Here is a 14,188-nt window from a genome sequence, read left to right as displayed (position 1 = left end):
ACAACGCAGTTGTTAGAGACACCGGAGACCAGAGTTCAGTCAGGTGTAGAGGGGTGGTGGACTGTGACTAACGCAGCTAGAAGAGAAGCTCAATGTGCAAAGCACTCGTCTGGCCACATGGTGCCACTGTTACTCCACCTGTGGGTCAGCCCGTAGCATTAAACTGAAGTCCAGCGTGCATCTTATAACAAAGGAGATACACCAATGCAATAGAAAGAGTCCAGTGCTCTCCCTTTATAATGCTGTAATCAGGAGGCATAGTTAAGAGACTAATAATGACAATGAAAGTGGTAGTGGAATGGAATCGCGTTATGGAGCAACTGGAAGCCACTGCTACATTATTAACCTGTTTTTAAAATCTGTATGACGGGCACTACACTTTAAACAAGCTTCTGCACAAGTTATTTAAGAGCACCTCCTGATCCCCTGCACCCCTTACCCCCGTTCCCCGCTCCCGCTAAACCTTCGCCCTGCTTACCTCCTCCTCCACCGCCCCCCCCCCCCCCCCCCCCCCGTTCCCCGCTCTCCACTCCCCGCCCCGCCCTGCCCCCCCTTTCCTCACTGAGGTTGTGCAGCACCCGGTCCCTCTCCAGCTGGGTGTCTCGGATCTTGTTTTGCAGCATGATGAGTTTCTGCTCGTACTGCAGCTTCAGCGTGTGGAGCCTCTTCTGGCTGTTCTCCAGCTCGTCAATCAGCTTCTGCTTGATCTCGATCTCGCACGTCAGCTCAGCCAGGTCCGCCTGGTAGTTATCTGGGAGAGATGAAGAACGAAGCACGTGAACAACAGCCAATAACATGCCACGGTGCTCAGTATCAGTGTAGCACAAGGAACCGGCTACAGTGAGATCTGAACGAGCCAGCTGTCCTCAAAGGGCCTAAACATCAGTGGCTGCTTATTCAGACACTCTCTCTTGGAGGAGGAGGCAGCACAAAACAGTGCAAGACAATCGCTGCACCTTACAGCACCCACAGCCTGGGATGTGCTCAGTTTACAGGGCTCCTGTGTGTTTGGGTTGGGATTGTGATCCCACAGTAGCTTCTCACCTTTCTCTTCGGAGTCGGAGTCGGAGTCCTGCAGGCTCTCCTCGCTCTCGTACTCCTCCTCCTCTCTCCCCTCCCCCTCCTCCTCTTCCTCCTCCTCACAGCCACTCTCCTCCTGCTCTTCCTCCTGCGGGCACAGCACAGCACACAGCTCAGGACCACTCCTCACACTGATGCTTTACTTCTTAAATATTCAGCTTTAACTTTCTCATTTTTGGGGGGATTTAAAGTTTTTCAAAGCTATTTACTCCTATTCCGCAGAATTGAAGAAACTCATCCATCAACATTACCAAACCTGAAATAAACAACAGGGGTTCTTGAATGAAGTATTAAGTTTTTGCTCATGATGATTTAGAGTAAATAGCTTTGAGAATCTAGCCCCGCCCCCCAGACTCACATGTCCCAAACATTCTAACGGGACTGTCAATGCTCTGACCCTCCCCGCCCCTGCAGTCGGACAGTGATGATCGCTGGGCTATTAGAAACAATGCAGAACCACCAGGAACTCATTATGTAACATGCAGGATTGTTCAGTTCAAGGGAGTTGTGATAAGAAACGCTCTGTGTGTGTAATAGGAGGATGACACGAAGGGTGCTTGTGTAAAAAAGGTTCTGCTGACTGATTTTCTGGCATGTATATCACTGGCACGGCACTGCAGCGCTCCACCCAGACCTGTTACCTCCTCCGCTTCATCGGACTCCGCCTCCCCGTTCTCATGCTGGAGTTTAGCTCTCTTCTTGAAACCCTCCTTCTCCGGGCTGCGGACAACAACATGAGTGAGAGTTAAGCCCTGGGAACACAAAGCCACTTCTTCAGGAACAGTGGCTTGAAACCTGGCTCCACTATAAACCACACCCACTGTATGACCTCCGCCAGCTCTATCCTCTGGTAGATGCCTTCTAAGCTAACAGGGCTTAAGAATCTTGTAACTCTGCATATCAAAAACCAACAAAATTAAAAAGGACAAACAGATATTTGGGTTCTTAATAGCATTAATAACTTCAGCAGAGGGCATTACTGGCTTGATAACTGACCTTGTTTTTCTTTAACACCCTGAGCCCAAATCTACCAGCTACCGCGTGATCTTTAACAACCCTGAGCCAAAGTCTACCAGTTACTGTACGATTATATGTTCATTTAAAATATCAATACACTGATATAGATCCTGCTCCAAGGTTCCCATGCAAATTGCTTGCAACAACGTTTCATGCATACTGGAGCGTGCTCTACAGGTTAAAGTAATGGAATGGCAGTGCTTCTCAGCTGCACCCTGCAATAATCACTGACAGTAACAGCCCACAGATTTACGACAGGGTGTTGAGTGTTTGCCAAAGTCATGTCTTAGCTTTGGATTCTCGTGGCTGGCAAGGGGGAGACACGTCAGGTGATAATTATAATAACAGGCGCTTTCAGGCTCATGACACTTTGCTGTGCTCGGCAGTAAATCTAAAATGAAAATGAGAATGTGTGAAACCCTGAGAACCAGTTAAACCACAGGAGAGTGTGGCGTGCAGCTCACTGTGCCTGCCACAGATCACGTGGATATCCAGTTCCCATGCATAGTCTAACCGGATTCAAGCCAGCTGTTCAAGGAATCAATTCCCAAATCATCTATATATTCTGCATGTAAGCACTTTCAAACTGGAATCAGACTGTGGTTATACTGGGATTCAAGTCCACAGAGGTTTAGAGCTGAGTTTGGCATGTGTCTTGCTGTTTCTGCTTCACGTCTCTAACGTACCTTTTCCTTCGCTGCTTCTTTTCTTTCTTCTTCAGCTTCTCGATGTCTTGCTTCGCCCTCCTGATGACGTCAGAGGCCTGTGTCTCCATGGAGACGGCAGGGCTGCCCGGGGTTCCGATGGGGGTCAGTCCGGCTGCGTAAGGCGAGCGGGAGGACAGACGAGAGACGCTGCGCCGCAAAGACTCGTTCATCGCCTCACTCTCTAGCAGTTTGCTCCTGCAAAACATGCCCACCCGGCACCACTTTCACAATGAGTATCTCACAGGCAACATGCTTGCGAATGTGCTTTAGATGGAAGTGTTGTTTACCTGAGCTCCTCGATTTCTCTGATGTAGTTCTGGATTAATGCACCTATTTCTTCATTGCCATCGCCTGTTTTTTTTTTTTTAAACGAGAAAGAGAAAACCTTTTAAAATAAAATAAAAAAGGGAGTTCATCTTTAGAAATTACTTAGAACTTAATAAAAAAGATCCGATTCAATTAACTGCTGCATGTATAAATAGATACATGCAATGACGAAATCGAATGCAGAGCAAGACTTATTTTTAAATTAAACAAAGAGCCTATCTTACACATCCATGAAACAGAGCATTTCCTATAAACTAGCTAAGAGTTAATTAAGGCAGGTAGTCAACTCAGTTCAGCGAGGCTGGCAGGCAGCTCAGTTCAGTGAGGCTGGCAGGCAGCTCACCGGCTTTGGCTAGGACCTGACAGATCTCATTGGACAGCAGCTGTGTGATGCGGTTGTTGAGTGCGTCGATGGTCTCCTGCATGGCCTTGACCCTCATCCTCAGGGTGTCACTCTCCTTCTGCAGCATCGCGTTCTCCTGGAACAGGTCGCTGAAACCCTCCGAGCCGTCCTCCCCGACCACACGCTTCCCCTGCGCAAGGAAGACAGCAGCGATGGGAATAAGACTCCTATTGCAGAGCAGCTCCTCCTATTCCAGCTTTTAAAATCAGTCTGATTAGCCAGTGTGTACAGGTAACAAGCTCAGGTGAGCCTTATTAAACTCATAGTAAAACCAGGAATGGATCAAACTGCTATGCAATGTGGGTTTTACTTCCATCCCTGGATATGCCAAGGTTATCTGCAATAGTTTATAGCAGGGCTGTCCAGCAGATAGCTCTTGAGCTATATATGGCTGTGGCAGGGTACACCCTGCCCCTGTGTAAATTTTGTGTTGTGTTGGGTTATTAATATTTAAATGTTTGGATGTATTTCTGCACAGGTGTTTTAGGTCGGCAGGGAAGGATTAATTGCCTTCCCTGCCAAAACAGTTCACATGCAGAATGTGCCTGGGCCCGATTGAATGATTAACAAGCAATCAAGCCCAGGCAGAGCTGTGTAAAAGAGGCAGGGATCTCTCACTCGAGCCCAGGCAGAGCTGTGTAAAAGAGGCAGGGATCTCTCACTCGAGCCCAGGCAGAGCTGTGTAAAAGAGGCAGGGATCTCTCACTCGAGCCCAGGCAGAGCTGTGTAAAAGAGGCAGGGATCTCTCACTCGAGCCCAGGCATAGCTGTGTAAAAGAGGCACCTGGGGGTGTGTGACCAGTGTGCTGCTAGTTATTCTGGGGTCCCCTGTGCTGGCGTGTGCTACCCTGCTGATGGTAGTCCACACTGTGAGCTCTGTGTCCCTGCGGAGCTCCACTCACCGCCTTGTACTCCATGAGCTCCATCTGCAGTCGAGCGATCTCGGCCCGCAGTGCACTGATCTGCTGGCTCGTCTTGTCCTGGTTCACTACCACCTTGTTCTTAATGTTGCGCGCACGGTTGGCGTAATTCAGCGCATTCAGGGTCTCCATGAAGTCCCGGTCCGACGGGCTCACACACGCGATCATCACTGTCCGACTGCGGGGGGAGGGGGGAGAGGTCAGAGCATTGGCAAGAGCATACTGTACACATACATAGATAGGCACACACCACATACTGTACACACACATAAACATGCACACACCACATACACGCACACACCACATACTGTACACACACACATGCACACACACAGACACATAATAGAGCACAAACTGTGTGCTGGGATATCTCAGGCACACCCACTTTCACACGTGTCAAAATCAAATACACAGATCCTGTTACACATTACTTTGTTTTTAAATCACTTGAGACACAAGATCCCACATTCATCGCAGGTACTGCATTCAGACGTGCACACAGCAATGCAATAGAAAGCTTTACAGCGACTGTCCGGTCGCAGCTGGAAAGGCAGCAGATTTTGTTTCACGGTACCTGTTCCCGCCCAGCGAGTCCTGCAGCAGTCGTGTTAGTTTGGAGTCCCTGTAAGGCACGTGGCAGCTCTTCTTGCTCTGATCCCCCAGCGCACTGATGACATTCCCCAGGGCAAGCTGACGGGCAAGCAAAGCAGTTCAGTGAGACAGCAGCTGCAGTGCTGAAATGCAAACACCCTAACCCTCGCAGTGAGCAATCGTCTTGGGAAGCTCAGCTGAATCCACAGTCCCTTTCTGAACACATTCTGAAACTGATAGTACTACTGCAGGCACCACCACATAGTTACCAGCCCACAGTTGATGGAGATGCCCTCCTTGGCCCGCTCTCCTGTGGCCCCGGTTCTTTTTAACCGCTCCGATCCCGCCAGGTCCACGAAGTGAAACTTTGCGCTGAGAGTCTCATATTCACTCACAGGCTGGGTGAGCGGGCCATTCGAAACGCCATTCATCTCGCCATTGGCCTGAAACAAAAAGAATTCAGCACAATGTATAGGAATGGGAAAAGAAATAACTGCAATTACCTGTTGTTTCCTCTATACTTTACCCTTGGGAATCATACATTGTGAATTTAATATAATTAAATGGTAATGTAAGCACCAGTGTATGCCTGTGTCTGTGTGCCTGTGTGTCTGCGTATGCCTGTGTACGATGTATACAATATGTGCAATGTATATGATGTGTTCATTTTATACAATGTGAGTCTGTGTACAATGTGTGCTCAGTCCTCCCTGACTCACCAGCCCCGGCCGTTTGCAGACTCTCATCTGGCACAGCTGGATTGTGAAGATGGCGTGCGAGCGGGAGCTCTGAGCGTTCATCTGCGTGCTGGCCGTGGTGCGGGACAGAGCGCCCAGCTTCAGACACTGAATCAGCTGCAAGCAGGTTCAAAACAATAAGACAAACATTAACAGACTATATTTCTATGGTTTATTCTAATTATGTAAAATTAACAGGAGTTTTTCTCCTTTCCAATATATATATATATATATATATATATATATATATATATATATATATATATATATATATATATATATATTAGTTATTTAAAGACTGGAGAAATGAGGAAAAGCCTACATTTTGTACCAAAATCCCAAAAGAAATAGCTATTTCTGAACAGCAGAGGGTGCTAGTGCCACATCAAAGGATGTACAGAGGGTACTGAAGTACGCTATCCTGTTATCTGTCAATGAATGAATGTATATGTTTCTGCATTCAAACAATGAGCAAGTCTTGGATCTGCCTCCTTATCTATTAGTGTGCACGTTCAATGAGACTTGGAGATCCTGTCAGAAGCGCAGTGCTTGGGGACCTGAGCTTTGGCCCTTGCAGTGGCTCTCGCAGAGACACTCACCTCGTCCTCGGAGTGAACCAGGCGTGACGTCACCCCGCTGGTGTAGATTCCTCCGCTGCTGTCCTCATGGATTTTAATGTTGGACTTCCTGTGACGGGAGTCTGGGTCCCGCGCACTGTCAAACAGGTCCAGGATCTCCTCATTGTAGAGCTGGTGGCACACAAACACCAACAAGGGAGTCCATGAATATCCACAGGAGACTGATCAGCATCACAATCACCAACAACATGAACACCCAGAGGAGACTGATCAGCATCACAATCACCAACAACATGAACACCCAGAGGAGACTGATCAGCATCACAATCAGCAACAACATGAACACCCAGAGGAGACTGATCAGCATCACAATCACCAAGGGAGCCATCAACACCCAGAGGAGACTGATCAGCATCACAATCACCAACAACATGAACACCCAGAGGAGACTGATCAGCATCACAATCACCAAGGGAGCCATCAACACCCAGAGAAGACTGATCAGCTTCACAATCACCAACAACATGAACACCCAGAGGAGACTGATCAGCATCACAATCACCAAGGGAGCCATCAACACCCAGAGAAGACTGATCAGCTTCACAATCAGCAACGACATGAACACCCAGAGGAGACTGGTCAGCTTCACAATCACCAAGGGAGCCATCAACACCCAGAGGTGACTGATCAGCATCATAATCAGCTTTTATTCTAACTGCAAACATCCCCAAGCAGGGGGTGTTTTGTTTTTTTTCTAGGGAATTAGCTTTAGGGATATAGCTACATTTCTAACTGAGGCGTCACCACTCTCATACAACTTATTACACAAAGGCCTGCATCACCTCAAAACAAACTAAATGAAGTAGATAGAACAACACAGTGCTCTTCCACGCAAAGCAATATCTGATTAGCAGAAAAAAACACAATTACTGAATACACAACCCAGCTTTTCAACATTAAACTAATTATCTTTCAAAGCAGCACAAGAACATAATTACTACTTAATGCTGCAAACTGCGTTTGGTGCAGGCAGACTCCTAATCACACAATTACCTCCCCACCAAAAAACTGTAACAGCCTGTGATGGAAATATAATGAGTTCTGGTCGTAAATCTCCCTCTCGACCTGTGAGGATACAAAGTAGCGAAAGGGAAAGGCTTTGGACAGGTTGTCCTGACAGTTCATTCCCTGGGTCGGGAAGTCAATCAGCCTGGAAAAAGACGAGACTCCAGTGCGAGAATATATTGACCTGGAAGGTAAACGAGGTAGCAGCTGCAGGCAATAGAGTCAGCTGTAATCGTTTACCAAGGGGTCATGCATAATCGCATAAAAGGAGAGAATTGTAAATCTTTTCCTTCGCTTGGGTTTTGACGAGGAAACTGGAAGGACCGGGAGATTGCCCAAAATAATTAAAAGAAAAGAATTCGTGAGTGTTTTGTTTGTTTGTCTGTTTAGTAATTGTCTGTGTTTGTTATCACCAGACGGCTAAACACAAATCCGGAGCTGTCGCCAAGGGCCAGCACGAAACCGGATCACCACTGCACTACCGTCACAAATAAACATTGTTATCAGCACCTGTTTCACTAAAAGCACGTATTATATAGTACTTCACCACAAGCACTGAGAGCACTCACTTTGGAACAGTGATCGTGTGTGTCTAATTGTGTGTGTTTTGTACCATGTTTTTCATTTGCGGGACTGCAACCCTTTGTTTCATCACTGCGCAATACACATTGTTGTGTATTGCCAGCTCTTTATTATTTACTGGCAGGTCATCAGACCATTGGATTATAAACCATTAAAACATTTTCACCCGTACTTTGTTGTCTGTGTGATTCTTGGAATTACGGTATCCGCACTGCACCTGCTATACACCTGCTACCACTTACCACTTTGCCACACAGCCCTAATTCGTTTTTGCGGGGGGCTAAGGCCCACCATCCCCCATTGGCAGTGCAGCACATTTCGCAATGATCCCAGCCAGCCTGAGTGTGGACAGCAAGAAGAGGAACTGATCTATCTGACATATCTGCTTGAGAGCTTCTCACACAATAGAAACTGCAGCCAGGCACCTGCTTCCCCCAGGAAACCAAGGCAACGCAGACAGACCATAAACACAAGCTGTACAAGGGCACACAGTGTACAATCACACAGCACCAAGCCTATAATATTCAGAAATAATTGTCCTGGCAGAACTTGGACATGACACAGTGCTGTATCAAATGCATGCCTAAAAAAAAGGAATGAAAAAGATGCTGAAGGAATACTAAATTAAGATACATGTGAATTGACCCAGACTAATTCTCCAAATACAAGTCTCTATCCCCTCCCTCTTCCACCGGGCAGCACAGTAACCGTTTAAAGAGAGTTGGTTAACTAAAAGGAAAGAAGAATGCTACATTCTTATTTCCATATTTCCCATTAGCTTGCAAAGTGGAAACAGAATATCAGTAAAACCTGCACACTCAGGACTGTCTCTCTTTCCCGGCCTTACCTCTAAGAATTGCGCGCTAACTTTGAACTCGGGTGCCTGCTCCCCCCGCTCCTGTGCCTCCCCTTTGCGGTGCTCGATCCCCTGGAACAGGTGCTTGATGGCCCGCGGGATGATGCCCTGCTCCTCCTCGCTGATGTTCATGTCGAAGCCCGTCCCCATTGTGTACGTCTTCCCAGACCCGGTCTGCAGAGGGAGGGGCGACAGTGACAGGACAAGCCAAGAGGAAAACACCACCACGGACCAGCAATCCTATTTAATGCAGTCGTGATCACGTCAGTGGTGGCTGCTGACTGTAAATTGATACTTTTCATGACCTTGCTTGAATCATCTGCTTACATAGATCTCTACAATGATGTGTGTGATCTTCCTGTAAGTTTAGTGTATATCCTTATTCTCAATGTAATCATTTCAACCCTACCAGCATTGTAATGGCTGAATACAATTCTGCTGAGGTCTGGTTTGCCGCAGAGGCAAGTGCAGGTTTCAGAGCTCACCTGCCCATAAGCGAACACAGTGGCGTTGTAGCCTTCAAAGCAGCCCTCAATGAGCTTCTCCACGCAGGCACTGTAGATCTCATGCTGCTGGGAGTCCCGGTCAAACACAAAGTCGTAGGTGAAAGCCTTGTCCTTTCCCAGCAGCACCTGGGGCTCCCCTGGGGTCACCAGCGTACAGATGTGACATCCTTCTATCTTCTCCTTGGCCATCTGAGGCCGGATCCTGAGATAAAGAACAGGGCTCCAGGTTAGGTCACACCCACACAGACATATATCATTCATTAATATTCAGACAGGTAAACCATGCACAGGGCTTACAAGCTGCTCCTAAAATTACATACAGTAACACAAAGACAGACTGAGGGGGAATACAGTAGTTATGAAAATAACACTACCTGCCAATGCAGGACAGCTCTGATGACCACACGCCTATATGCTTTACTCCAGAGCAACAGTCCCACAGACATCCCAAAACACCAGAGCCCAGCTGCTTTAGGACTGCTACCAGGCGCTCCTGTGCTTATGCAGGTGTTTCTTGGCTTGACTAGACTATCAAATGCAGTTGTGCGTGTCTTCTTTTATGAGAAGTTTTGTTAATTAAAACTGCTGAGAAGAAAGCGTCTGAGAGAATTAGCAGTTGTGTTTTGCCCATCCCGGGTTTATTGCTCCCTGGATCCCCTGTTGCTTTACTGGCTTCCTGCACTTTGCTGAAGCACGCTGTGCAGAGCAGAGCTCCTAGGATACGCACGCCACCGAACCCATCAACGAGCTACTAGCAGGACTATTGATCTAATAATGGGGCTCTTTACAATATTGTCATCTGTTGGCAACTAATGAGACGGTAATGGAAAAGCATTGGTCTTCAAGAAGTCCTGCAGAGCAAACAGAAATCAAACAAATGCAAAAACCTGATAAAAACAGCATATTTGATGTATATGATCAACTTATATTTGGACAGATTTTAACAGCAATTAGTGTGTAAGATCCTATGAAAACCACCAGTCAAATCTTCCTTCTACCATCTTCAAAACATCTCCAAAGTCCGTCCCTACCTTTCCCTCCCGGATGCGGATGTACTTAGTGTTGCTGCTACTATCATGTATTATGCACTTTCCACTGTATTTAATGTACTATTTCATGTATTATGCTACTATCATGTATTATGCACTTTATACTGTATTCAATGTATTATGCTTTTTTTTTTTTTTTTTACTATGTATGATGCATTTCTCCGTATTTAAAGTATTATGGATTTTCTTGTTCTTACTGCATTTTGTAAAGCACTTTGTGATGGTGGTCCACTATGAAAGGCGCTATATAAAATAAAGATTGATTGATTGATTGATTGATAGATATATTGGTCCCATCTCCAGCAAAGGGGCTTGAAAAAAAAAGTGTGCTCCAAAGGCTATCATCATTTTCAAACAAGGTCACCTTTCACTTGTCCAGATCAGATCGTACAGTCGCTCACCACTTTGTTTGAGAGCAGACAAGACCAGACAGTCTGCATCTTTAAAATAATTAGCGTCGTTCTCCGATGCGCGTGGCGCTCAGTGAGATCCGGGAGCACCACCCCGAGGCTCTATTATAACGCACAGCCAGCAGGTTATCTGTGAGATTGATTAGCTGACTAGACGTAAGCTGCAGTCTGGCTGGAACAGGACTGTGAGCAAGAAAACAAAAAGCAAGGACATCTCTTACAGCCACTTAGGGGGAAGAGGGAATACAAATAAAAAAGGAAGCAAGCAAATACAGCAAAAAAAAAACTCACGGCAATGTCAATGCAAGGCAGTGATCATGCCAACTTTGGTGAAAATGTGATGTAAATAGAGGGGCTTGGTGGCTGATTTACTATCCGTTCAGCCCTGGAGGCCCGGGTTTGAAACTGCATCAGGACAAGAGTAATACAGGTTTGGGGGTCTCATCTTAATCCCAGATTAACCTTCATGCAGTATCCTACTGGTTGTGTTCAACGAAAGACATGAAAGGCAGCAGGCACATACAGTACAGAGTAAGGGAGGGTTATTTTACACAGACACAAGCACAGTCAAATTCATCAGATTTGATCAGTAAAGATCCTTCAGGAGCAGGAAATGACTGAGCCAGGGACTTTTCTATTGTGATCTGCTGCCCCTGTACTGTACCCAGCTAACGCCCAACAAGTTCTTACAATGCCCATCCATGAATCACTGTTCATCAAGGAGAAACAGTACAAACTGCTCCCTGTCCAGCACAGCCAGCGCCAGCCTAATGCAGGAGATATGGCTCGTTCTTCATCCCAGGGGGAACTCAAAAAAGACAGTCACTCACATGTCATTGCATTACATGTTAAACAGACAGTCACTCACATGCCATTGCATTACATGTTAAACAGACAGTCACTCACATGCCATTGCATTACATGTTAAACAGACAGTCACTCACATGTCATTGCATTACATGTTAAACAGACAGTCACTCACATGCCATTGCATTACATGTTAAACAGACAGTCACTCACATGCCATTGCATTACATGTTAAACAGACAGTCACTCACATGTCATTGCATTACATGTTAAACAGACAGTCACTCACATGCCATTGCATTACATGTTAAACAGACAGTCACTCACATGTTAAACAGACAGTCACTCACATGTTAAACAGACAGTCACTCACATGCCATTGCATTACATGTTAAATAGGCAGACCCTCCTAGATAGGATCGGTCAATCCTTGTCTAACCCCTCATTCTTCATCAATAGCCCTGTCTATCCTCCCAATGGCCTGAAGCGTCTACCTCGTTCTCTTATTCTACAAGGACAGACCTCCATGCTTCCCTGTTACAGTGAATGAGAACATTCAAAAGAAGCAGGTAACAGGGGCTGCAGGTCGAGTTTCAGGAAGTCAGTGATCTGTGAAAGAAATACATCTCTGGAAGCGCAGAGCAGAAATCATGCATTCATTCATAACTCGTGAACTTCAGACTCTTTCTTTGCATTGAAACAAAAAGTGACATGCAAAAGAAGGGGAGAAACTGTAAGCCACACTAATCTGTTTAAGACGTGGAGACATCTAAAGGTCAGTTTACTCATCACATCGACACACGAGGGAAGCCGGGTTATGTGCGAAACGCAAAGTAAAGGAGGACATCTCAATAGAGACCGGAAAATCTGACAGCACTGGCCTCCAGCAGCGAGTGTGCATGACAGAGCATTAACTGCAGGTGATGTGTTGGAGAGCCTCTCAATGCACTTCTGTCTCCTCTTGGCAAGACTCAAACGCTAGGTTCGGAGGTCAGAAAGACATGTTCCCATAGCAACCAAACCAGCCACTCGAATATGCAAACTAATAATCCAAAATAGCCCAGGCTACACATCCGCGTTTATGTAAATATAATAACCCTCCCACCCCCCCAACCCCCATCTAACATCCCAGTGCTTCTGAGATACAATGCCTCAGTTGTGTGGCTGAGCAATTACATGCCAACGTTTGGACAGAAGAACTAACTGGGATGAGGTCCAAGGACTCAGTTCATTAGACTGCAAGGACTCAGTTCTCAGAGATAATAAAATCAGCTTCTTACATTGCAACCTCCATTAGATTGACACTGCATAAGAGTCCATCTCTTCCCATTCCTTTCTGCAAGTGGAGTAGACAGAGTCCACAGTCTACATTGTCCATCGTCAGCCTTGCTTGCACTGTAGAAATGTACTGGTTGTACAACACAGTCTTGTATCCCCGTTTGCTCAACGGCGACATGCAAACTAATCCTCCAGCAGTACAGTGGAAAGGATTTCTAATTACAATCACATGGTGGTCATTATTATAGTGTTATTCACAAAGGGAACAAGGGATTCAGAACAAGTAAAGCACAGTGGCACTGATTGGGTAGCACGAGGTCCCCACTATCTATTCCATTCCATGGTGCACTGTGATAACATTCTACATTCTCATACCATTACAGCTTCCCTTGCACAGGCCCGGTCCCACTACAGAACCACTGCACTGAAGATCAACTAGTAAGGAAACGCACTCAGATGCGGATTTATTTATTCTTGCCTTTCACATTCATGCTTTTTAAAAGGTCGTAATGTTAGTCTAGGTGACTCAAGTCCGACTGTTTTACTGCCATAGTGCTTCTTGTTGCTGGAGGCATATTCAATGCAAGCGTCAGTGACTCAGTGTTCCAGTGGTGTTTATCTGTTTACAGGCCATTTCTCCTTTCGAATAGGTCCCTGAAGTTACATCTCACTCTGCAAGCACTACAACACTCCGCCGTGCTCCTCTGCTACACTGTCATCTTCTTCACTACAAAGGAGAAATATATTTGAAGCATATGCTGCCTGTGTGACTTTCATTTCAGAATGCTGTTACCAAAAGCAAGATACATATTCCAAAGAATGACATGAACGCAATATAGCACCCATAAAAGACCACCAGACAACTATGCCCAACATGTTCATATACAGAAACAGACAAGAAAAAGCACAGACTAATTCACAAATTTATATATTATTATGACAGCAACTGTAAACAGTGCTCGAATCCCTTAGATTTTGGCTTGTTTGAAGTGCCATAGTTTCTCAAAATGTTTGAAATCTGTATGCAGGCACTCTAAACTGAAACATCTTGAGTCTCTCTTTATCGCTCCTGCATTCAGCTGTTAAACAAACACAAGGAAGTTCACTCTTTTTAAACCCTCATCACTAGAGAACAGCCAGCGTGACCATTTAACCACTTCCTGTAACAGTCACTATTGCACGAAACAAGAAAAGCTGCAATGTTATGTTTAGAAAGAGTTACCCATTCACATACACCCTAAACCCCAGCTAATGCTAACAGATCCCAGCTATTAGT

At 45.9% G+C, this 14,188-nt stretch overlaps 1 protein-coding gene across 5 annotated transcripts in view; it reads right to left on the bottom strand.

The window, feature by feature from the left end:
• LOC117432008 (kinesin-like protein KIF21B) overlaps positions 1 to 14,188 on the bottom strand; it is a 67,175-nt gene that overhangs the window by 31,882 nt on the left and 21,105 nt on the right. For 4 of the 5 annotated variants that reach the window (XM_034053378.3, XM_059003782.1, XM_059003781.1 and 1 more), the window contains exons 2-14: positions 9,348 to 9,570; positions 8,854 to 9,036; positions 6,381 to 6,530; positions 5,764 to 5,898; positions 5,314 to 5,487; positions 5,028 to 5,143; positions 4,436 to 4,631; positions 3,475 to 3,664; positions 3,092 to 3,155; positions 2,784 to 2,999; positions 1,722 to 1,800; positions 1,045 to 1,168; positions 563 to 751 (exon numbers count right to left, since the gene is read on the bottom strand). In XM_034053378.3, coding sequence (XP_033909269.3) covers positions 563 to 751; positions 1,045 to 1,168; positions 1,722 to 1,800; positions 2,784 to 2,999; positions 3,092 to 3,155; positions 3,475 to 3,664; positions 4,436 to 4,631; positions 5,028 to 5,143; positions 5,314 to 5,487; positions 5,764 to 5,898; positions 6,381 to 6,530; positions 8,854 to 9,036; positions 9,348 to 9,570 — 2,039 coding nt within the window. Of the gene's footprint in view, positions 1 to 562; positions 752 to 1,044; positions 1,169 to 1,721; positions 1,801 to 2,783; positions 3,000 to 3,091; positions 3,156 to 3,474; positions 3,665 to 4,435; positions 4,632 to 5,027; positions 5,144 to 5,313; positions 5,488 to 5,763; positions 5,899 to 6,380; positions 6,531 to 8,853; positions 9,037 to 9,347; positions 9,571 to 9,742; positions 11,548 to 14,188 lie in introns of those variants that run through there. The other variant, XM_034053387.3, reaches the window with a different exon arrangement.

Source organism: Acipenser ruthenus, chromosome 29, assembly GCF_902713425.1.
Source record: "Acipenser ruthenus chromosome 29, fAciRut3.2 maternal haplotype, whole genome shotgun sequence".
Classification (NCBI taxonomy): Eukaryota; Metazoa; Chordata; class Actinopteri; order Acipenseriformes; family Acipenseridae; genus Acipenser; species Acipenser ruthenus.
Note: the sequence above shows the minus strand (reverse complement) of the source record. Positions and strands in the feature narration are given on the sequence as shown.